General features: G+C 49.2%; 1 protein-coding gene across 1 annotated transcript in view; it reads right to left on the bottom strand.

Annotated features, from left to right (window-relative positions):
- Window positions 1-25,436, bottom strand: part of TRPM8 (transient receptor potential cation channel subfamily M member 8) — a 77,383-nt gene that overhangs the window by 20,228 nt on the left and 31,719 nt on the right. Inside the window, exons 9-19 of the mRNA XM_026491642.3 lie at window positions 22,915-23,017; window positions 21,694-21,812; window positions 17,030-17,320; window positions 15,396-15,491; window positions 14,454-14,583; window positions 12,761-12,906; window positions 10,168-10,280; window positions 9,551-9,767; window positions 3,416-3,507; window positions 2,127-2,268; window positions 885-1,056 (exon numbers count right to left, since the gene is read on the bottom strand). Of these exons, the coding sequence (XP_026347427.1) occupies window positions 885-1,056; window positions 2,127-2,268; window positions 3,416-3,507; window positions 9,551-9,767; window positions 10,168-10,280; window positions 12,761-12,906; window positions 14,454-14,583; window positions 15,396-15,491; window positions 17,030-17,320; window positions 21,694-21,812; window positions 22,915-23,017 (1,621 nt within the window). The remainder of the gene's footprint in view (window positions 1-884; window positions 1,057-2,126; window positions 2,269-3,415; window positions 3,508-9,550; window positions 9,768-10,167; window positions 10,281-12,760; window positions 12,907-14,453; window positions 14,584-15,395; window positions 15,492-17,029; window positions 17,321-21,693; window positions 21,813-22,914; window positions 23,018-25,436) is intronic.

The raw sequence follows: 25,436 nt of genomic DNA, 5'->3' as shown, positions 1-25,436 counted from the left end.
AGACCCTAGAATGGGGGCCTTGGAGAACGTCCACGTCCGCACAGAGGACTAAAGCCACCGGGCTGCAGGGCTGTCCCAAGGATGACATGCGCTCCCTTAGGTAAAATGGTGAGTACGTGTGCAGAAGGGAAATAATGTTAACGAGGTGCCTTCCCAGCAGCGCTCGGGAAAAGAGCTAAGGTCTTGGGAGAGGCTGCGGCTGAAGAGGCCAGGACAGCCTGAGGCTACAGGGGTAATGGAGAAAACACCAGGGAGCTGAGAAATGCGACCAGTAGGGCAGGGGGAACATCGGGATCATCGTGTCCCGGCAGGACAGAACACGACAAGCTCAGGCTATTGTCAGCATCATAAAGATGCTTTAGACGGCTCATTCAAGATGCACGCTGGTCTGCACATGCCCCGCACTTTCCTCACGCAAGCCGGGCGTGTGCACATTAATGCCATCTGGGCCACCGCCATTCTGCCTCTAAAACAGGCCCGGCACGGGCTAAGGCCAGAAGTTGAAATGTCAGGTTCCTGAGCAAAATTTTCAATATTGCTCTTTTGGAAATAAATGGGCACCCAGTTATTTAAGAGAGTACAACTCACAACCGCCATTTCTACACTAGTGAGTTTCGTTTCTGTCAATTGCCACATCGCTGTTGAAAACATAAGAAACGCTATTTTCAAGAAGATTCATAATCGCAGACTAACACTGTTGGACACATCTGCAAGGCGGACCTAAAAATCCCGCTCAGACACAAAGAAAGGGTTGAGAGGGTCAGCGTTCACTCCCTGGTATTGGCCCAACTCCTGCTGTGGGTCAGAGCGGGGAGCCCTGGGGGCTGGTTCTAGAAGCAACCGCCAACTCCCAGATGTCCCCTCCCAGGCCAGGTCAGGCTCACCATCCACGTCGCTGGGCACTTGGCCAAACATGGCCAGGTAGGGCTCGTAGATAACCGAGCGGAATATCCACCTCCAGCGATGCTCATTTTGCCTGAGGATCCCTTGCCTGGCCACGCCGAAGGCCACCATCCACACCGCAAAAAGGAACAGGAAGAAGAACACGTCGATCAGCTGTCAGGGGGACAAGAGAAGGGAGTCAGGTCTGTGCCGGGGTGGCTCGTCTGCTCATTTGACCACAGGGAAGGGCGGAGGTTCTAGTCACCCAGTGTTCTCCCTAATTTTAAGAATAGCCATGGCCACCTTGGGGTCTTGGGACATCTATCTTCTGGAATTAAAACTGATGCATTTTTGCTTGTAGGTCTCCAAACCAGCTCGGCAACAGAAACTTTCTGGATGAGGGACCAGCTTGAGAGCAGAAGAGGGACCCAACTCGGAGTACCTGTCCTTCTCTCCGTCTCATCACGTTCACATTCCTGAAATCCCTCCATTGGGTCCTCAGTACTTTTTTTTTTTTTTTTAAAGAAAATAAAAACTATCTTTATGAGACAAGAATGCACAGTTTCATTTTTTTTAATTTTTGCACACACAGCATGACTTCATGGTGACTTGATGCCTCAGATATGCTTTGAATTAAAACCACAAACTCAAAAGAACCCCAGTGTTGGAAAGCAACCTCCAGATGAGCTAATTCAAACGCCCATCTGATTTAAAGACAGAAGCACGGGAGGTTTGGGTCATCTGGAAAACAAGCTTAGGAAACCAACATCGTCAGTGTGTAATTATCTTTCCCTTAGACGTCCCTATGAAAGAGGGCTGGTAGCGTTTGTCCAACATCTCTACTACGTGGCTGTAGAACTGAAGCCCTAATCCGCTGCACACCGCCAGACAAACATACTAACCTCCATGGTCCACATCTGTAAAATGGGTATAAACATCCCTATCCTGCCTATGCTCTTACTGAGCTGTGACTCAGTTTGGCTCGTGACTCAAATGAAAGCGCCTGGTAAAGAGGAAAATCGGAATAGATACCTTTCTTCGCAATGCGCTTAACTAACCTCTTGCTCCTACTAGTCATCTTCTGTTAAATTTTAAGCTGGGAGAGGCCCCTGATGAGAAACACATCAAGGAAAGCAAACCTTACCAACTGTGACATGTCTACGGGCAAAACCCATCTACCGACCACGGAAGAAACTCTGGGTCTAGCAAGCAGAATGGCAACCACAAATATTCTCCATGCTTACCATCCTCTGCAACATTATAATCTTGGGTCCCAAATTTCTGCTTACGGTGAAAATGTGGATCAGCCTTAGAGTGAATATAATGTAATCCAGGCAAAAGATGACTCGTCCGGAATACAAAGAGGTTTTATTAGAAGGGTGGAGCCTATGGAAGGAAGGGGAGAACGTGTGAGATATTGACAAAACAGTTCAAAATTTTGTTTTTTATTAAAAAAAAAAAAAAGCAAATACAAAGAAAGAGAGTCAGGGCCCTGGGACTGAGTGGAAACAGGCCAAGGACACCACCTGTCAGTCACTGGTCTTCTGCTCCCGTGGCCTCCAGGAAAGCAATGACATTGCATAAGACAGAGTTTCAGAAGTTCCTGCCCTGGAATCCTTCATCACCCAACACTACTACTTCAGGAACCCAGTCACGTTATTGCTAACGCCCTGGTCCCCGTGGCCCCTGCAATAATCCCAATCTCCATCCCTGCCCAACCACCTGGGAAAGGGCTCTGCCAGGCTTCCCCTAGGGAGACCTCCCTCACTCACACCAGATCATTTGATTAGCTGACCCCCCAGTAAAGTGTTCGTTGAAAACCATATATGCCTTCTACCTGGAATTCTCTAGAAATCATGGGGTTCAAATGCTGAACCCAAGCAGAAAGGAAAATCATTGGAGGGGGAAACTGAGTTTTTACTCACTTCCAATTGCAGAGCGAGCACGGGTAGGTGTAAGTATGAAGAGTCAGGCTTCTCTGCCAGGGGACGCCATGCACGCAGCTCAAGTATGACCACGAGCTTTACCTTGAAGCTGCCTGGGGAAGGTGGGCCTGGGGGAAGGCGCGCATGGGCAGTGTAAGCCACAGTCTGGGCGTGCCTCAATTTCTCTACCACGTGGAGTACACATTGCTTTTCAACAGTGATTCTAGATTGGTTTTTCTTCTCCTATACTCTGGCTCTGGGAGGACAGGTTCCATAGCCAGCATCCAAGCAGAAGTGCATTTTCAAAGATAATATGGTTCTCCTGGATTTCTAATCATCTCCTGCAAATTCTGTCCGTGCCAAGAGAAACACTGTGAAGAACTTCTCAGGCAGAGATCACCAGGAGGGGGAAGAGAGGAGATGCAACTGGCCAACCAAGCTGTGTCTTGAAGAGGACGAGACAATGGCGTTTACAACAATTTCAAAATGGGGGCAAAGAGAAAACAGGCTCATCTTGGGCTTGAAATATCAAAGATCTCTTCTTCACCCCTCCACCCAAGAAAATCCAAAAACACCTGAAACTGGGAAAGGTGGTGAGACCTACTTACCGAAACACAATGCCTGCTATGAAGTAAAAAAGCCCAAGCGTGTCCATGACATTCCACAGGTCAGTGAAATAATTCACCCCATTCATGTACCACTGCAGCACAGAAAGGGACAGAGAGAGAACATCAGCAGCTGGGAAACACCGACTGCTTCCAGGTTTGTTTTTTTTAAATGCTCACACATTTTTGTCCCAGATCCTTTTTGAGCCAACAGCATGCCCTACCACATGCCCCATGATATTCCAGGGGAATCGGAAAGTAGGTTGCATGCTCGCTGTTCCATTCTGCGTGTGTTGCTGACAAAGTCAGAAGAGGGACTCGTGCATCCTTACTGTTCTTTAGAGATGAACCCACAGACAGTGGGCCCAACCTGTATGGGCAAATGTGGAATACCCAGGCCACCCAGTGCAGTGGTATAAGCTGTGCACTGCACAACTCTGGAGGGTATTATCCATACTGTCGTCATCACAGATTTATAAATACTTTCATACTTTATCGTAAATCCTTTACCATTAATACTTTTTGGCACATGGCAATAAAACATCATGATAAAAGGTTTTTTTAAAAATTTGCACACAGGTGTTCTATGTGGCACCTGTGAGGGCAGATGTGTTCGCAGAAATGACTGACTCGAGAACAGTGTGCCTCAGTGATCCTTTCATCACTTGTGCATATCGGCTTGATTTCTCGGGAAAAAGCATGTCAGGAGGTAAACAGAAAGAATGATCCAGTAGAAGGCCACATCTGGACAGCCTCGGTGAGCTGTCTGCTGGGCCTGGGGGCTTCCCGGGGGGACCTCAGACCCTCTCATTCGTCCATCCATTTCAAACACATTGACTGAGAGCCCACAGGATTCCAAACACCTCTGCTGGCTCCCGGCACACAGGACATCAGATCAGGTGTGACACGAATTTTCAAGGAAGCTACTGGCCCCGGGGCAAAGGCAGTCATTAGACATCCTTAAAATGAAACGTGGTCAGGCCTGGAGGGGAGGTGGGACAGGGCCCAAGCGAGCTCAGGTTAGGAAACCAGTGGACTGCCTTTTGGGAGGCAGGGAACCAAAGCCAGGGAAGCGTCGTCAACTCAAACCTTTTGATTTCCCTAAATGAACTTAACCACTCTGGTCCGTCGGATACTCAGATATCGCGTTTCCTATTCTGTCCCCGGAAACAAGGCATGGGGGCAAAAGCTAAGGAACTTGCCTGAGGCAGACGGCCAGCAAGTGGCAGCCTCAGGGGTTCTGGGTCTCAGAGAGTTTCATCTTGTCAACATCACACTGCTTCACTGCATCCCGCAGACATCCTACAACTTTAGACTGGGAAGGGATTCAAGACACATCATCCGTTTCTCAAGAAGTATGTCCTTTTCTTCATTTATAAATGCAAACAGCAGCTTTGGCGGACGAGGGTGGGGAGGGCCTTATGCAATCAAGCATCAAGGAAATAAAATCTCCCAGCCCCAAGGTAACCATGCTCCTCTGGGGGATGGCTGAACGGGTGGGTCGGGAAACGGAGTCTGCATCCCTCACCATCCCTTGGGGTGGTCCCAGGCTCACGGATTACCCACCAAGAACCATCTGCAAAATGAGAGGGGGTGGACAGGCCCTACCTGACACCTATTCCCCCTCTAAAACCCTGGTCTGGGAGGCAGATACGTACAGGGCAAGCAGCAGCCCCAGCCCCACTCAGCCTCTCCGAATCCTGGCCTGAGCAATGGGAAAAACCTTAAATAGATTGATTCTGGGGCTTGGAGGCACCCCTGCAGTGAGAAAGCATTTTTTTTTTTAATGAATAGAGGCCTCTTTTCTGAATGGAATGACAGAGGTGGGCTATATTCATAAAATGCCAGAACCACATTTCACCGCATCTTTCAGGATTTGGGGATTCAATGAGCCTTAAGACTGAACAGCGCTTTTCATGAAGGGATGGTGGAACTCGTCTCCTGTTACATAAACATTCACGATTTGATTACTGGACATTTGTACTTATGGACTGTGCTGCTTGAAAATTTCAACCTCGTATATTTTATCTGCCCCAGGGAAGGAGATGTAAGGAAAGTACGCTTTGTGATACCCAGACACCACCTAAAACAGGTAACATCCTGCTCAGTTCTCTTTCTCTCCTAACAAGTGTGAACTAGGTTCATTAAGACAGCCCCAGGTCAGCAGAGGCGGTTCCCGGAGGAAACAAACAGGATTCCAGCCGCAGGAGCCTGCAGCCAGAAGAGAAACAGCGACCCCGAGCGTCGGATTCCTTGCAGGAGGAGAATCTTGGAGGCCACGTCCCGCAGTCCGGCTCACAGACTGCAGGATCAGCTCTCCCGCAGCAGCGCTGGACTTGAATCCCTGCTTCCACCCCTCAGCCCAAGGTGCTCCTGTCTCATGGCCTTAGTACACAGGATTGCTGCATTAAACCAGTCCGTTCAAAAGCGATGTTTAAAAGGAAAGAGAAGAAACATTTGCCCAAAGCTAACGCCTGTGTTATCACCCTCCCCATCACATATCACCCGTTATAAACGTAGACAGAATAGGGGGACTCAGCCAGAACCTGTGGGCGTCACCTCCTCCCAGCAGGCCCCTGGAATGACTGGGATGTGCATTACCTTACCCAGGCACCTCTGCAGCCCACTTCCCTCCCCGAGGGGCCTGCCCACCTGCCCACCGTTCGCTCTACTCAGTGTTCCTGCTCTGGGCAGCACTTCACACTGCTCCTGGGCAGCACTTCACACGGGCCCTGAGCAACACTTCACACTGTTCCGGGCAGCACTTGACACTGGCCCTGGGCAGCACTTCACACTGCTCCTGGGCAGCACTTCACACTGGCCCTGGGCCGCACTTCACACTGTTCCTGGGCAGCACTTCACACTGTTCCGGGCAGCACTTCACACTGCTCCTGGGCAAGGTCCTTCTCCAAGCAACATGCACTTGTCCTGAATCTCCTTTGAGTAAATGACTTACTAGTTAAATGCACATAACACATTGTATGGAGATGTTTGTGACCCAAGGTCTTCAAATTTCACATTTCAAATCCTGTAGGCCAAACCCCCAGTAGTACAACTCATTGTGCAATGCTGTTCTCTCCTTGGAAGTGCCCAGAAATGACCCTGCCAATCCTCTTTAACTGGCAGAAAGCTCAATGAGGACAGAGATATTTGTGTGTTTGGTTCATTGCTGTATCCCCAGTGTCTAGAATAGAGCCTGGCACCTAGTAGGTGCTCATTAAATAATTAAAAGGCAGAATGCATGAAGAGTTTGGCATACGCCAAGACGTGTCTCCCTACGTCGTCCCTCCATGCCAAGCCCTGTCCTCTAAAGCAACCCAGAATAAGTCCTGTCTCCAAGCCTCATGACTTTTTTCGATGCCTGGAGGAACCAAACCATGTCTAGACTTTCACAGCAGCTTCTGTGCCTTAGCGCGGTGAGGGAGACACGGTCAGGTCCGAGACTCATGGAGAAATAACAGGGAGCATGAATGAGGAGTGGGAAAAGCAAGAAAAGAACTTTTTACTTTTTACCAGCCATTGCAAGAGGCAGCCCCCCACGGCACCTCTGCTCCAAAGGGAACCTCCGAGCCCCTGCACGCCGGGCTTCCCGCATCTGCCTCGCTCTGGCCTCGCGAGCCACCACTGTGGCTCCCTGCGCGCTCCCAGTCACAGCACAGCTCTGGAAGTGAATTAGGAAGACCCTGGCTCGTCAGCTCATTTCTTAAAAAACATACACACACCTGCCAGAAATACGTCAACGGCAACCCGTGTGCTGGCCCGGAAGGGTCAAATATGAATCAGAAACAAACAGCTGCACTGGGCCGTTTCCATGCCGCCCTCTGCTGGGCAAGAGCGGCGTGTGCGTGAGCAGCTGGAGAAGCGCCCAGGGACCACGCCACGGAGCTGCTGCCGGACAAGACCCACGAGGCTGCCACGTGAGGCGTCGGGGTTGCCTGCTCCTCGCAGTCACCTCTCGCAGTAGGGAGATGCCCGTTTAGAGAGGAGGAACCGAAAGATCAAAGAAATTAAGTAAATTCTTACCATACTGTCTATGTGCAATTTCTGCTGCTTTTTGTGCCCATCCCCATTCCCTCTTTTTCTCTCTCTCTCTCTCCCATGATTCCCCCCCCCAGGCTATGACTTCACTGTTACGTGATCCTATTCAGTGACTGCATTTAAGGTGTCGGGCTGGTCACCTGATGTGAAGAAACCAGAACCGTCGAGTGTGCTGCTCTAGTCTCTACAACCCCGTGCCTCTCCTGGCACCTGCACTGTTCCCCGGAATGCACACCAAAGCCCACAGAATCTCCGGGTTCATGTGTGTGACTCAAACCACCTGCAGGGCCTCCTGGGGGGCCACTCCAGCTCCACCTGCCTCCACAGGCCCACCAAGGCTCTGGAAGCGGCCTCACTACAGGATGGACATGGCAGCTGGAAGAATCCCCCTCCGCGGTCCACGGAGGACAGAGCTCCACCGGCTCCCGAGCGGCAAAGCCTTCCAACCTCACCGTTTACCCCCTTCCTCTGCAAAAGCCGCACTGGGAATGCCGCCTTTCTCTCTTTAGTGTGCCTGTGAAACGCCGTGGACCACACCTGGGAGTGGAGGACGAGGAGGAAGGCAGGAGCCCGGAACCCAGCCGCACCGGGTTAGGAGAAGGAACTCGCCTGACCTCGTGCAGAGCCCGCTCCTCCGACGGTGTTCGGGAGACTCCCAGGAAAAAGGGTGCTGTTCCCTTACTTCCTCACGTTGGCCTGGGCCCATTCCTGCTTTAAATGTTGAATCTCCTTCCATCTTTGCTTCTCTCCAGCATGATATCCCCCCCCCCCCCCGCCCCAGTGGCTGACCCACAAGTCAAAGGAGAACCAGCAGAGGATGATAGCTGGGAGAAAGAGCCCATAGGGAAAGGTTATGGGGTGAACTGCACCCCCAAAATTCATACACTCAAGTCCCAAGCCCCATGGGCTGTGACCTCATGGCCAGTACACGGTGGGGTTCCTCAAGAGGCCGACGTGAATTCACAGAGTCCTCCGCACATCAACAAGGCCCTGTCCCGGGGGAGAGTTGCTGGTAGACGGAAAGCCTGTATCGGTCCACGCTCAGCTCTGACTTGCGTCATTTGTCTTGTTCTTTCTCCGTCTCTACCCCATCTCTAACCCCATCTGCACCTAGTCGGCAGGGGAAGGCAGATGCGGGGCCCTCGTAGCAGGTGTCCTCCCAGCCTTCCTGCCCACAGCACACACTGATAACCGAGCCAGACACTCTCCTGCTGAGCACAGAAAAAGTCAGAATCGCCTCAATCCAGGGCCCCTGGAAGCCACAAAATAAGTCTATCAGACTTGGCAGGGTAGCTGAAAGGGGTGTAGGAGTCCTACACTAGGCAGCGATTCCGTGAGGTCAAGAACAGCATTCTGTGCCCCTCCAAATCTCTCATCGCTCCGGCCATCCTATCGTGGAAACATCAGCATACTTATCGAATGGGTATGATGTTGGGTTGGGGCGTGGGAGGGACAACAGAAGTGACAGTGACAGCAGAGCTCAAATAATCACTAAGTCTGAAAAGATTTTCTGGGATGACTTTTCACAGTGGTTTCAGGACAGCATTCTCCTTCACCATCAACATTCACCCATCTAACAAGGACTAACCGAGCACCTGCTATGTGCCAGGCCTGGGCTAAAGTTTTGAGTTCAATGGCGAGGAGAGGATGCCAAAAAACACGGATCCCGAAGAAACTGCAGAAAAGCACCATGAATAATTCACGCGCACTCCCTGAAACCCGCAGGGACTTACATGACTTTCCAACACTGTCACTCTACACGGGGCATTAAGATGCTCTTAGCTTGAAAGTCCCCCCCAGCTCCCCTGCCTCCCCTGGTGACGGTAATGGCAGGAGAGGGTTTACAGTCCAAGGTCAATCTTCTCTTTGAACACATTCCCAATCCTGAGTAATTCATTTCCATCAATTAGCATTAATCAGCAAGGAGCGAGCTTGGTGCTAAGAAACCTCGCTGGAGTGTTAAGATGTTGAAAATGCATCATTTACTTTAGAAAAATCATGATTTTGGAGCTTCAGAAGCAACTTCTGCTCCTCGTCGGCTCCAGGAAGATGCCACCTGCTGAGGACAGGACGAGGTGCCTCACGAGGGGCCTGTCCTACCTGCCTCACTTCATCGCAGAACAGGACAAAGACCAGGGCGTAGAGGACCAGCTCGGGGGAGTGCGGCACCGAGTGAAAATCCATGAGCAGCACGTAGGCAAAGAGCAGGAGGAAGGCGATGTAGAAGACCACGTTCCAGGCGAAGACCACGAAGGGGGAGGTGAAGAAGGCCACGTAGTACCACAGGACCCTCTTGTGCTTGTCGATGGGCTTCTTCCTGGACCGACAGGTGAGAGCACTGTCATCGCCCTGCCGAGCATCGCCTCCTGCAGGGGCTGCTGCCCTCCTCCCGAACCCAGATGAACCCAGACCCACGGCCGGGGGCAGGGGAGCCAGCACTGCCTTCTAAGACCCACCCAGCCAAGGCTCAGCCCCTGGCTTTCCAGGATCAACAAATCCGAATTCTGCCCTGGATAGTGAAGACATCCCTCCACCATTACCTATTTGAAATCAAACCCAAGAGAAGCCAGAGAAGATCCCCAGCCCTACTGTGCAGGCATCCTGTGAACGTCATAAATTCCAGGCTTTATAACCCTTTACATAAGAGCGTGTGCACGCGCGTGTGCGCACACACACACACACATTCACACACACAATCACATGTCTCGGTTTCGTACCTGAAGGATACAAAGCCACAGCCGACCAAGGGGATCATGAATAAACACAGGATAATCTTCCAGTTCTTGGTGTCTCGGGAAATCTCTCCATACCATTGCTTGGAAAGAAAATTCTACAGGGAGACAAAGACAAAGGACACGGGTCCTCATTAATGCAACGAAACGCAGGACGGTATGCAACCGCTTTTCCCAGCCCCTGCACCCCCGCAAAATAAATAACTCTCCAAACTAAGGTCCTCTCCTTTGATATGAGTCACCTGCACTCTAAGGGGCTATGATAAAACCGTTCGCAAGTCTGTTTGACCTTCAGTCCCTTCCTAACTTGGGCTCTGTGAACTTTAAAATAGAGGTTGTATGAGTCCAAATTCCCTAAAGCTATGAATTTTAACCACCTCTAATTCTTCTTATGTAAGTTTAAACAAGCGTCCTTCTGGCTCCTTCCGCCTCCATGATTGCAAATTTACACACCCGTCCAGCACTACTTGCAGGACCCCCAGGGTTCATTGCTGGAGGCAGACAGGCGACAGGAACGGGGCGACGGCTGGCATCTCAACATCATTGGAGCTGAAATGCATGAAAAAGCTCTTCCCAGACTACCAAGCCCTGAGAGGTGGAACAGGGGCCTCCCACGAAGGTGGGAATTAGAAAACTCAGGTTGCGTCTGAGACCTGCATGTCATGGCAACACAAACGGGCGAGCATAGACCGGTTCACACCAAAGGAACCCAAAGCTCTCAAAAACTCCCTGTTAGTAGAAGAGGACTGGCATGGACGCACTGGCTGGGAGAGCTAGGGCCCGCGTGCCCCGCCAGACCTTCCCTCTCGCAGAAGCCACTTCTTCCAGGGAGCCTGCCAGGCTCTGCCTAGGCGACCGTGGCCAGGCACGTGTTTGGCCCAGGAGGGGCAGCCCTAACAAAGGACAAACTGCACTTGTGGGTCAATGCCAGCTTGCTTGCCACACCAGGGACGGTTCCATGCGGTCCTCGGAAGTCTCCATGGGGTTGAGCCCTGCTGAGCACGGTGGCGACCTGCTTCTCAGCACACCCATGTCTGCTTTCTTCCCTTGCCCCTCTCCCTGTCCCCACCACCCACTTGCACTTCCCAGGCTCACCTCCAGAACAAACTACTTGCATTTAAATCCTTGCTTTGGGGCCTGCTTCTCGGGGAGCCGAAGACAGGTAACATCCAGCCTTCCTCACTCTTATATTCCTGACAAGGTGATGAGCACTCGAGCGGCATCACTAGCCCCCCCCCCCCAAAGTCATAGAAGGTTCTCCCCTAGCTCATGTTCCACGGCCGCCAGCAACCTCTGACCGCAGGCAGCGACCTGCACACAGGAAGCCAGCCCCCTGGTCCTATGTGTCTAGCAGTGAGATTTCCCATGAGTATTAATGAATTGGCATCTGGCTGAAACCCTTGGGACCAGTAAGCTTGGATAAGATCGAGAGTCAGCCTCCCCCAGGCCCAAGCTCTGGGGCACCAGCAAGATGGGGCTTGGAGCCAAAGGAGCCATGAGCAGAGTGTGGCCCACCCTGGCCTCCAGCTCAGCCCCCGGGCAACCCTGACCCCCTTGCCAGCCCTCCAACACGCTATGGCGCCGAGGCATACAACAATAACAAGTCTTTCTTTGCGTGTCCCTTGTCATCGATGACTGTTGCCATTTACTCTAGCTTAGCTGCAGCAGCAAATGGATTTTTTTCACAAACACCTTGCTAATTTTGCTAATTACTGGCTACATAGTGGAAAAGTAATGGAAAGTCCACAAAACGGACAATCAACATGGAATCAAATCTCAGTTCTACTACTTCCTAGCAGGGCAACCTGAAGAATGTTCCAGAACCTCTCTGAATAGCTGAGTCCTTATCAGTAAAATGAGATGACCTCCACCTCCACACATTGTGAAGATAAAACACAATCATGCACATCATGTGTGTGACAGATAGGTGTCCGTTTGCCCACATCTTCCTAACCCCCGCTTCACACCCAGACCCCTCCAGCTGCGATTATGGGCGGCAAAATCTCCCCTCTGCAAGCTGAGACACCAAGCGCAAACCGCCATTAGTTTAACTCAGTGCAGGAAACCTCTGGGCTGGCTTTACCCATTTCGTGCTGGTTCCTCGACTGCCATTACTACCCATAATAATAACTATAACAGCATGCCCTGAATTCGAGGGCTGGCACCTGTCCCATCCTATCCCCCCAAACCCCCACAGTAACCCTTCCTTTACAGACGAGGGAACTGAGGCTCAGAGAGCTTGTGTGCCTTGGCCCATCACCACACACATAACTGGGGGTACAATGGATTGAGACCCGGGCATGAGATCCAGAGACCCAGCCCTTAATTACAGTGCTGTGCTGTGTGCTTTGTGGAAACTCCAAGAATATTCTTTCTCCTATACCGGCTCTTGAAGCGGGGTCTCTACCTACGCCTATCTGCTGCCATCTCCTGGAACATCCCTCAATTTCCCCTGCTACGCCTTTTATATCAGAGGTGAAGGCTGGCTTTTAATACTATCTTGTTTAGCGCCACCAACAGCATCTGATGGAAAAGGCCCATTTCTGGACGTGACGTTTGGTGACGGCACGCCCTGTACCTGGACCCCCGGCTGGGCGATGAAGTGCTGGTCCGTCGCCTCCACCGCCAGTTCCAGGCAGTTGCTTCCGCCCCAGGCTTCACACGAGTAGACCAACAGCTGCTCGGCCAGGTCCTCATCGCTGCTGTAGCACTCCGTGAACAGCTCTGCAGGGACATCATCGCCAGAGGCGGGGCTGCCAGGTACACAGAACTGGCCTGCCCCGCCCCCCCACAACCGAGCCCTGGCTTCGTGAAAAGCCTGCTTTCTAAAGCCGGCGCCTGTAATCCTTCGCTGAACAAAGGGGCCCCTGAGGCGCACCACGCCCAACGCAGCTCTTGACGGCAGCAGGTGTCAATAAATGCCCACCGAATTGAGCTGCATGGAACACCGGAGCCCCCCTCTTTGGTGGGGCTCAGCACTGGGGAGGGATGCAGACCCTCTGCTTCGTCTACCAGAGCAGCTCCACCTCCCTTCCTTTACATTCTCTGTGTTCTTGGTGAGGGCTCTTTGCCTGATGAGCCACCACGCAAACCAACCCACCGACCGACCAATAAACAAGCGTAAGGAACACTGACCTATTGCATTAAAGGTGTGCTTACATTTTGAGACCTAATGCTAGAAATGGGAGTATAAATCCTCATGGGAAATTTTTTAAAAGTCAAAATACTGGGATCCACGTTCTGAAATTAATCAGAAATGAACAAAATACCTTTGAAATGTTAATATATTAAAAGATACGATTGGACCCCCTTTTGCCAATGCAGAGAAGCCAAACGCACGAGCATTTTTTTCATTACGTAAGACAACAGACAAAGGTGCGTGCATTTTGCAACGTGCCCCATTGCAAACGGAAGACTTCCAAGGGAAAAAGGAAAAACTGAGCAGGCCCAAACTCTCTGTCGTCGGGAAGCAATTGTTCTGAGTTTCTCACACTCCTGTATGGTCCAGACCTTCTGAGCAAACAACACTGACAAGCTTTGTTCAAGGATGACTGAACAGCAAACAGAAGACAGACATTCCAGAAAGGTAATACTTAGCAATGCCTCTCCCCCATTCCTTCCAGGTAATGAGCAATCACGCCCTGGAAGGAAGCATGGGCGGGTCACCTGCAGCCCAGGAAAATCCCCTAGTCTCCTAAACTTGGAGGGAGCTGCAGGGCAGGCAACAGCATCTCTCAGTCATGTCACTCCAGGAGAATGAAGGCATGGGGAACCACCCCAAGATGCTGCCCTGGCTGCTGCCTGGGCCATTAGTAGTAAACCATCTGTGTCCCTGACCCAGGGGGATGGGGTCTTCTCTATATGAAATGGACAGGCTAACTTGATAACTTGCAAGTCAGGTGAAAGTATCAGATCTGTAACAGTTTCTAGTCAGCATCCAAAAACACTCCTCCCCTGCCCTGCCCCCAGACTGTGGCGCTGAGTTTCTTAGACCTAGCCTGCCTGTGGCGCTGGCGGTTGTGAGATAAGACACCCACGTTATCCTGTGTCCATTCTTGGAAACATCAGCAAGTGGCAGGGCCAAGGGGCCTCTGGCTTCCACCACAGCATGCACACCCCTGACCATGTGGTCTGCAGCCCCTAAATCAGGCCAGAGAGGGGAGCCTAGCCATGCCACTGACCTCTACCACCTGTCCTGTGAGTGCCACAGGTGCATGCGTGCCTCCTGCCCCATGGGCGTCCACCGGGGTGGCCCATTCCTGGAGACTCACCAACTGCACGGGTCTCGTACTCATTTGCCAGCTCCTCGGACTCCCCTGCAGCATTGATGTCATTCTTCACCTTGGCCAGAGTCTTCAGAAGCTTGCTGGCTCCCAGGGCCGCCAGAGTGCAGCCCCTGGTCTTTTAGAGGGATGGATAATGTTAGTTAATTCATAATCCCTTGAAGTGGTCAAGTCAACATTAATGTCAGATAAAGACAAACTCATGGCAAAAGCAGGAAGTGGTGAAATTTGAACTGTTCATAATGAGTCAGAGTAAAATTTGCAATGTCCACAAAACAGTCTTGACCCTGAAGATACAGTCTTGAACATGCAATTAGCATATAAAAAGAAAATATCAAGATAAATGCCACGAGAAACTGACAGCATGAGGCCTGACCGCCCAGCACCACACTGGAGCAGCTCAGAGAGGGGAAGAGTGGAGGAGGACACGGGACAGCCGATGATGTAATTAGTAAGACTGTGCGTGTGAACTCTATACTCGGTATCCAACTTTATGTCCTAATAATGGAGAAGGTAGCTTCTCCACAGCTGAACATAAACCATTATGTGCTAAATCACAGGGAAAATCTCAGTAAGTTCCCCAAAGCAGAATTTATTCAAGCCCTACTTCCTACCTCTAATGCAATAAAGCTAGAAATTATTTTTTTAATTAAACTTAAAAACTGCATCCACTTGGAAAACAATCCCACACCTACACACACCTGAGAAGCAAGTGTCTACGGGGTTGCCCACCAAGCACAGTCACCTTCCAGGGACCTTCCCTCCCACGCACCTCCATGGACATGGAAACAGAGGCACAACCATAGTCACTTGACATAAGACATTCCATTTTATTGATGATGTCTAGATTAGGCATGTGCGTTCTAAGGTTAGAACAACCACAACAAAGCGTGCATTTGGGGTAAATGTGGCACGGGCCTAGACATTTACCTGCTCCCAAATGACCTTGGAGAGTTCCTTCTTGTTCTGCAGAATGGCCCAGATGAAGAGTGCTTGCAGCGGGTGCCGAGTGATTGGAGACACGTCCTGGGACGAATTAGAGCGTGAGGTCAGCATGCGAATGGAATATCCCTTTAGTAGAGGCACTGGCATAAGAATGAAAGCAGGTACCCGGATGCCCCCCCATGTGTGGCGGGCTCTGTGGGTTAGTATATGAAGCCGTTCCAACAGCACGGTGATGTGATTTTCATCAGTGCAACTCACCAGGTAGGACAATTTGACACAAAATCTCTTACCTATCATAAAAGAGGATGTATGACTAGACAGAAAGGCACAAAGGGTAGAAACATGTGCTGACAGCAATTTAAAAAACTAAACAACTTCTGGCAGGCTGAAGAATTCCTCTCGTCGCATAAATCGGTTTCTCATCTGGAAAAGTCTCTCCAACTAAATTCTAACTTTCCTACAGTTTAAGTTCAATTATTATAATGTAAAACCTTGCTTCTTTCTTCGGAGCATTGTTCATACTTTCAATCCCTAATACATTCGCCAGCTCCTATTCAGAATTCCCTATCTTCCAACGGAAACTTTTCAGATCGAAAACAACTAAACATCTCTATTCCTTTTAAACTTCCCTATGGGTTTTACCAGGATCCAAAATGCGTCAGGCAGAATTATGGATACTGCAAAGGGTTTTAGCATCAAACAGAAGCTTTCTAAGCAGCTCCAGTTCCTTCAAACACCTAGCTCATTTGGATTTTTGCAATGCACACACACACCTGTACTAAAATCCTAGAATTAGAGACAATGACCTTGTTTGAGTTGTTGCAGAAGCAACCAAGAATTTAGGACAAGTAGTCAATTTGAGACGCGATCCCAGCAAAGCCCATAGGATAGTGAGGAAGTAAGTTTGGGAAAGAAGGAACCAATGAAAAGGTGTGTTATCAAGAAGTCGTCACTGTAGGTAACTAGAGATGACTACCACTAGGGAATCCTGGGAGCCAGTGTAGAATACATGCCTCAGAATTAGCTCCTCCAAGTGGGGAGGGAGCTGGGGTATTTATACACCAGCTGCTGGCAGTCATGGGGCTCCGACCAGAGCAAACCTTCAGCAAAGACCTGCAGGTGCAAGCAGTTGGAAACTGGGCCTGCCTGTGGCTGAAACAAGAAAGCCTGAGAGAATTCAGGTGGTACCGTCACACCAGCCTCCCAGATGGGAACCTGCGTTCTCGCTTTGGAAATGTTCACTGCCCCTTTTCTCTACAAAGGAAAACTTGGCAGTCCTTTACATGGGCAACTGATCACACCCAAAAGGCTGAGACATGAACAGAGAGCCATTCGTTTGTCCCTCTTCCTTGTTAGATGTGTTCAGAAAGTGTGTATGCCACACCGAGCTTTGCAATCAAGAAAAACTGCGACAATAATTTGAAGTATAGCACAGAGCTTAGAGCAAGATACCAGCCAACTCACCAAGTAGACTCATTATCTTAAGTAAAGGCAGTAGCAAAAATTAACAATGCCAATATGCTAGCTACTTTATGGCAATAAGGGAAGAAGTGGGAAAGATGGAGGTCGAGATATTTTTGTGGGAAGACTCAAAAGCAGACAACTGCCCTGGTACATACGTGAAATTCTACGTCTATGTCGTCCCTGCTATTTCTGTCTTCCTTCCGGAAGCCTCTCCGGAAGTTAGCCACCAGCTTCCAGACAAATGTGAGGAGGGCGTCATTATAGGAATTCTTGGCAATCTGAAGGTTCCGGTAGACAAGGGTGCTGAAGTGGTTGGAGAAGAGTTCAGTGAGGACGTCATTGGTGAGAAACTTCCGCAGGTTCAACCCGTTCTCCAGAAAGAGGCGGACGAACTTGGGTCTGTCCTTTATGAGAGCCGTAAACATGACTTCTTGAAGGTCAGCAGACTGCAGAGAAAGCAGAGAGGGGACTCAGACCCCACAGCCAACAAAGGAAACACAAAGTGTTTTCTTTCTCAATCGTATCTCAGTTCCAGTCACAAGGTAAGATTACCTTCAACTTCTCTTTTAATACTGTTCTGGGAATAAATTTTATCTTTTCACTCTAACACAGCGTTGGATCGTAGTTGAAACAGACCCGGAAGTGGTAAGGCGGAATGTTGTTGTGTTTTGTTTTGTTTTGTTGATTACATTATGTTAGTCACCATACAGTACTTCATTAGTTTTTGATGTAGTGTTCCACGATTCATTGTTTGCGTATAACACCCAGTGGTCCATGTAATATGTGCCCTCCTTACTACCCATCACCGGCCTATCCCAATCCCCCACACTGCTCCCCTTTGAAGCCCTCAGTTTGATTCCCGGAGTCCATAGTCTCTCATGGTTCTTCTTTCCCTCTGATTTCCACCCCCCTTCGTTTTTCCCTCCCTCTCCTAACATCATCCATGCTATTCCTTACGTTCCACATGTAAGTGATAATTGTCTTTCTCTGCTTGACTTACTTCACTAGCATAATCCCCTCCAGTTCCATCCATGTCAATGCAAATGGTGGGTATTCATTCTTTCTGATGGCTGAGTAATATTCCATTGTCTATATGGACCACATCTTCTTTATCCATTCATCTGTTGAAGGGCATCTAGGCTCCTTCCATAGTTTGGCTATTGTAAACATTGCTGCTATGAACATTGGGGTGCATGTGCCCCTTCTTTCCCTTACATCTGTATCTTTGGGGTAAATACCCAGTGGCTCAATTGCTGGGTCATAGGGTAGCTCTATTTTTAACTTTCTGAGGAACCTCCATTCTGTTTTCCAAGTGGCTGTACCAACTGGCATTCCCACCAACAGTGTAAGAGAGTTCCCCTTTCTCCACATCCTCGCCAATATTTGTTGTTTCCTGCCTTGTTTGGAGTGAGCCAGATGTGGGCTTGGAGGTGACCTGGCCTCTTGCTATTGCAGAGGAGAGAGAATTACGTGGGGAGAACGTCGGTCAGGAATTTATCCCAGCACCCGGCATGTAAGAAGTACCCAGGGGCAGTGCGGCTCACGCCATCTCTCTGACGTCTAGAGTAGACACTGACTGTGAACAGACTCCTCTTTGCTCTGCACCTTGGGAGCTGCCCTTCCAGCCACTCACCACCAGGCGAAGGGTTGGTCACACTGCATCGTGGTAAGTCACTGGGACACGTGACAATTAGACCTGGGTATTATTTATCTTTACCTCCACTTTCCGGGCTCCCTGATAAACCTATCCCATAGGAGCTTATTGAGAATCTTATTAAAGATGATTAGTGTTTACCTCAAACACAAACCAGCGGGCAACAGGCCGCACCAGCTTCCAGATCTATTCCACTCATCCGCCAGAATATTCCTCACAGTTCAGTTCAGTTGCCAACATTACCATTTAGAAGGTTCATAAAAATCCCCACATTCTCAGCATTAAAATCCGGATTTAGAAGGGAAAACCAGAAACTCTGACAACACAGAGAACTATCAGCTGGAGCCAAGGGGCAGCTGCTTCCAGGACCTGGAGTCTCTAGTCCCCAAAGTCCCCCCCACACACACACACACTCCTCATTACTGTCCGCACAGCCCACTCCACTCGCGATGCTTGCCTGACCTGTGGTTTCGGTGAAAATCCTCTACGAAGGGCAACATTCACTGTTTCAGTCTCTGCCTCATGATGGACTCCTGGGATCATACATTGCTTAGAGAGGGAACTGCCAAGTGTCCCTTAAGTCCGCACACTGTGGCTCTAGGTGGGATAGGAAAGGGAAGGGGTGGCTGCCCTGGGGCAGCAGGAGGCAGCTGCAACCTTTTCCCCTGTCCTCAAGCCATGTGTCCCTTTGCCCAGCATTTCCCATATACTTCTAGATCATTTGCGTTTGCCTTGGTCACACACATGATAGGGCAGTGGTCCCCAAACTTCAATCAGAGTCACCTGGACGGCTTATTAAAACACAGAGACTATCTTAGAACCTCTGCTTTAGCAAGTTACAGTAAGGTCTGACAATTCGTGTTGCTCACAAGTTCCCAGTTATGCCCCTGCTGCCGCCGGTCCGGGGACCACATCGTGAGAACCACTGGCATACGGGGAAAGAGAAAACTTTGCAGTCAGACACATCTTTGCTTCCAAATCCTGGTTCTACCATTACCCAGCTGTGTGACCTAGAACAAGACCGTGTCTCCGAGCCTCAGTTTGCCCTTCCACAAAACAGGTGCTTGCCGGGGTGAAGTGAGCTAATACGGGTCAAGATCTTTTCAGAGATTTGAGGTCAGAGCAGGCCTTCAAAGAAATATCAGTAACTCATGATGGAGCCCTGGATTATTAACCGGCAGAATGAGATCATCCCTGCTATGGGTCGGTGTGGGGGGCAAGGAAACCAACACCACGAAACTGCTTTGTGCACCATAAAAGCTTACACAAATACTACCATTATTCCAAAGGCTTTAACTTATTGTTCAACAAACACCTATATAGTGTTTAATATGCACCGATGTTCCAAGCGCTTCAGAAACATGATCTGATTTAATCATGATAACAATCCAATGAGGTAGGTACTGTTCTGATTCTATGATCGTCACCTCCACTGTCAGATGACGGGTCGTGTGCGGGCACATGTTAAACAACCACATCTCCGAGAGAAAATAATAAGCCCTGATTTCTGGTACCTGCCAATTTCTGTGGTGCAAATGCTCCCACTGTGCCCAGTTTTCAGTGTGACCTCACCCACTGTAGACTTGGGAAGAGACGTGGAGGAGCGCCCCACTCTCCGGCGTTTCCAGCATGAAGATACAACAGATATAAACAGCTTCCAGAGCACACGTAATAGCAAATGTAGTGAAGTAATTAGAAAGGGATGAGTTTTGATTATTTATTGCCTTTGTTGTTAATTAAAAATTTTAATTCTGATTTATATGATTTAATTTGTATTTAACAACAGACTCGCAAAATCTCCGAGCCCTTAGCAGTCAGCTCGGCAAGCCAGCGTGACCTGACTCCAACACTCCATCTATGGGGAAATTGAGGCACAGAGAGGTTAAGTGACTTGCAGAGGCTAAGTCACGCAGATGGGCGGGCTCCAGGGTCCGTTCTCTTAGCCATTTTGCCCTCCACCCTGAACTACCTTTAACAGAGTTAATACAATTAAATGTACCATTCAATATATGCCTAAGTTTATGTTTATTTGCACCATCTGACCTTACTTAAATAGAACATCTCACACACAGGGATTAATTTACGAATCAGTTAACTCACTCTACTTACAATTCTACCTTCCTCAACTTACTAAAGCCCTGCAGCGTGCCAGAGGGTTCATTCTACTGCAAAGACCAAACACAAGATAATGTTTGCTAAGGGAACGAATAATTTAAAAATCCATAAGCCATTCCTTTTTTTGCATTACATTATTAAAATTGATAGCGTATTAATATAAACCAAGTCTTCATCAGATTCTGCGACAACGGGCCTAGAAGTGTTTGCTGAACCTGACTCTGCAGGGTGGGATACACGAACCTTCCGATCTCCACGTATGCTAGATTCTCACGGCCCGCTAATGACTTAGATTGATCCAGAAGCGCAGAAAACAAAGCAGCACACGGGCTGGCAGATCCCAGGGTGACGGGCTGTAATTGTTCCTCCTAAAGAGAGTTCCTACGGCTGATTTAATTTGAGCTGAACACGAGAGGACGCTGCTAAAAAAAACGCAGTCCTATATACCTCGGATCAAGTTAAAAGCGAAAAGAATCAGTCTACTGGGGGAAAAAATAGTTTTTATCAGACATCCAACATCCTCATTGGAGGTGCTTGCTTGGCCGAGAGTCCAGAGTCCCCAGCTCCAAGGCATTCCTTGCGGTCTTCAGTCAAGTTCTTCCTCCTGCGTTTCACTGCTGACGACCCTCTTACCACAGCTTGGCTGGGCAGGTGGGCAGGGGGCAAAGTGAGCACCGCTGTCTTGATCTTCAGTCGAGCTACTCCTGACAAACCCCCTCCACCCCCTTGTGCATATTGTCCCCATACATCCCCCATCCACTCCCAGGAGGGGGTCTGCACCTCGGCACCCAGATGGAAGTGCCTCTCGTGTTGGGGCTGTGAACGTTGGATGGCATTAGGGGATTGATATTTTCTTACATGAGCGCTTCTGTTTTTATTATCTCTCGACTACAAACATCCTAAGTCCATGATCATTCTATACATACTACAGATGAGGAAAGTGAAGGTTGGCACCAGGGGAGACCGTCCTCGGCAACATCCGGTATTGAACACCTCGCGAGAAGTGAGCCCGACCCGACCCTGGACTAACCCGGAAGAGCTTCGTTTTACCTCCCATCGGCGGTCGTTGGTGAAGATCTCGTCATTGGCGAGGTCCAGCTGGTTCCATTCCAGCAGAAGCTTCAGCTGCCCGTTCCAGTTATCCTTATCTTGTTCATTGGTGCTAAAGGCTGTAGGAGGACGGGGGAAAACATCAACTCACCAGAAAAAAGAGAGTCGGAGTCATCCCACAGCCAATTATCCGAGCCATTTATAAAGCAGATTCTAAGCACGTTCTCTTCAAATCAGACACTCCGAACTGTCATTTCACCCATTCTTACACGTATTCTTTATTTTACTCACTCTTGTCTATATTCTGCAAGTCCTAAAGCATATAATGAGGATCAATTCAAACCATAATTATATCTTTCCATTTCATATCCTAACGGTGTAATTATGCTCTATTGATATTTTCCATAGATTCAGATTCCATGAATGTTACATGTTAAGGACCGTATCTGATTTATACCCTATCTAAATCTATGGAATAATGAGCCATCTTACAACAATGTTCTAATGTCTTTCCCAGAGCAAATAGATTCTGTATCTATGTATCTCTACAAATATAATCCCATTTTAATAAATACAACCAGATTTCTGGCAAACACAATAATAATGTTAATCAATAGTCAATGCTTAAATCGCACTTCCTAGGCACCTTACCCTACTCTGCATACCTTACAGATACTAAGCAGGTGGCCCAACTCTAGGTGGTCTTAGCCACAGATCGATTTACTTCAGGTAACATCCACTTTGATGCAGTTCTAAGACAGCAACGATCACAGATGAGAATTTTAAAACAGGTTCATTCATAAGCTTCAGGGGACTTCTAAATTCCTGAAACTGAATGCCAAATTATTTATGCATGTGAAGTGCGTGTGCCTGTGTGCACATACACGTGAAACCCTAGGACAAAGGCCCAAAGCTTTTACCACCTCCTGAGACTCAGATGAAAATTTTAAACTACTGTTACAGACAGCGCTCTGGAGAGTGCTGGGATCGTATTTGGCCAGTATCTTAATGACATAAACATTCTTGTTCTATTAAATACATTCAACCAAGGAGATTTAACTCAGCAGGCCAATCGTAGTTATTCGGGCTTCCAATCTGTGATAACCAAAATTAAGTACAAGATTATATTTCGATAAAGCTGTTCAAAAAATAAAGGCGGGCCGCTAGAAACCACAGAAAGCAACACAAAGCTGAAATTCCAGAGGAGCTATTTTAACTCACCTTTGTACAAAGCATAGGAAATAGCATTGCTCACAATTTCATCCCCAGCTTCTTCCATTTTAATAACTGTTAATAGGTGAGAACTTTCCAGAATTTCTTTGAGCTGGCAAGATTTAAAGAGCACAGTTAGGCAATTGATTTCAGGTATAAGGAGCAAAAATTTCTCTCTTTTGGTGAAGAACTTTTTATTCCACTCTTTTTTGAAGACCGCCTATAGGGGTGATCCAGACCCCCTTCCCTCACCTACAGCACCTCTACCCATAGCACCTAACCTCTAAATTAGAATGAGTCCTTAACCAGTGAGAACAAAGTACTGGTTTTACAAGGGCAACACATGGGAAAAAGTCCCCATTAAAGAGCTGAGACTCAGAGACTGGGGTGATTGTGAGTGTGTGTGTGCATGTGTGAGTGTGCACGAGTGTGTGTGCACACGAGTGTGCGCAAGTGAGTGTGTGAGAGTGCACATGTGTGAGTGTGCATACCTATAAGTGTGTGTTGTGAGTGTGCACATGTGAGTGTGCAAATGTGTGTGAGTATGCATGTGAGTGTGCACGAGTGTGAACTGCATGAATGTGTGTGTGCATACACGCACACACACATGTCCCCAAGTCAGGCACATGGTAGGCACTCAATTGCCGAATGAGTGAATAAAGGAGAAAAGAACAACAGAAAGCCACAGAGACCATGCAAGTGTGGTCGTAAGTGCTTAACCCATGGGAAGGAAAAGTCCAATGTGAACAATAGCCCAGAGGACTTGGTGATTGGATAAAGAGATAAGGAATTTGCTGTTATGCTTCGTGATTTTTCTGTAGTATTTAATTTTAAAACCCGATCCCAAGGCTTCAGGCGTCGTCGAGCTTGGCCGGAGCTGGCCGAGGCAGAGCTCCTCTGGAGGTGGAAGCTATCCTCCGGGTTGGGGATAGGGGTCCGGGAACATTTGGAAATGAGGATCTGGAACTGCAGAGAGTCTCTCCTGGGCAGGGCGGGGGGGTCTCGGGCCAGCGTGGGAGGGTGGAAGCCGAGCAGCAGGCAGGACCTTGGATTTGAACGTTGGGAGGGACGGTTTGGGCTGCAGTCTCCCGGGAAGGTGGTGCTGGAGGCCTTAGTTCCGAGGATGCAGAGTCCAGGGGTGACCAGGAAAGAAAGGAAAACCACGGGGGCCCTCTCTCCACGTGGGCAGCCCTAGCTCAGGCAGAAGGAAAGGAGTCCAACTAGAAACGACAGGCAGGGGGTGGGGGTGCCTGGGTGGCTCAGTCAGTTAAGCGTCTGCCTTTGGTTCAGGCTGTGACCCTGGGGTCCTGGGCTCCAGCCCAGCATCGGGTGGCATCCAGTCTTGCATCCAGCCCTGCATCAGGCTCCCCGCTCAGCAGGGAGTCTGCTTCTGTCTCTGCCCCTCCCCTCCCCTTGTGCACATGCTCTCTCTCTCACTCTGTCTCTCAAATAAAGAAGTAAAAAATCTTTATTAAAAAAAAAGCAAGAAAGAAAAGAAATGACAGGCAGAAGGGGTCCAGGTCCCAAGATTCTGGGCACAAGTGGGGGAGGGCAGCACAGAGGGGCTGAAACATCTTTTCCTTCCAAACAAAAAGGAAGAAGGAGAAAGTGAATATGGACACAGAGCCAACTAATGGAGCCCAGGGACAGCTGTGGGGCATCCTATCTGGTCTTTCTCCCTGACACCTCCCTCTTGCCTCCTTCAGCCCTATCCCTGCACCGCAGCCAGTATGAATTTTCCTAAACACAACTCAGCACATTCTCACCCTGCTTCAACCTAGCAGTGACTTCCCATTCCACTTGAACAAGACCCAAACCTCAAAATAGTGTTCAAGAAGCTGTCTGGCCTGGCCCCTCGTAAGCTCTCCAGCTTCCACTCGAAACTTCTACCTTCACTGACGTATTCCAGGTCCTCAGTAGGCCATGCTTGCCTTGTGTCTCAGGACGTTTGCACATGCTGTTCTCACCAGTACAATCCCAGTCCTCACCTCCCTGACTACCCAGCCTTCAGATCACAGCTCCCACATCACACTCCTGTCAGAAGTATTCCCCTGAGAGGCCCTTCATACCAGGCTGGGCTCCCTTGGCTCATGCCCTTCAGAATCCATGGTACCTTTCCATCTTAGTGTGATATTATACAATGCTATATATTATAATCACTCAACATACACTTTTTTCCATTTCTGTTTTCTCTAGGAGGACAAGGACTCTTCCTACTGTGTATACCGTTCTTTCTGAAATGCCTATTCCAGAACCTGGCATATGGTATATACTCAATAAATATCAACTGAATAAATGAGTAGATGAAAGAGTTTGAAATAAATAAATGGTACGTAGGCTGACGGATAGACTGGTGTACTAGGGAGGGTCAGGTTCTTGAGAAGGTGAGGAGCAGGCACCGGGGAACAACTCCGGGTGAACTGGTAGAAAGAGAAAGCATGGGGGGGGAGTTAAGATGGCGGAGGAGTAGGGGACCCCTTTTTCAGCCGGTCCCCTGAGTCGAGCTGGATAGGTACCAGACCAGCCTAAAT

Source organism: Ursus arctos, unplaced genomic scaffold (assembly GCF_023065955.2).
Source record: "Ursus arctos isolate Adak ecotype North America unplaced genomic scaffold, UrsArc2.0 scaffold_1, whole genome shotgun sequence".
Classification (NCBI taxonomy): Eukaryota; Metazoa; Chordata; class Mammalia; order Carnivora; family Ursidae; genus Ursus; species Ursus arctos.
The sequence above is the reverse complement of the archived record's forward strand: the minus strand, read 5'-3'. Positions and strand labels throughout refer to the sequence as shown.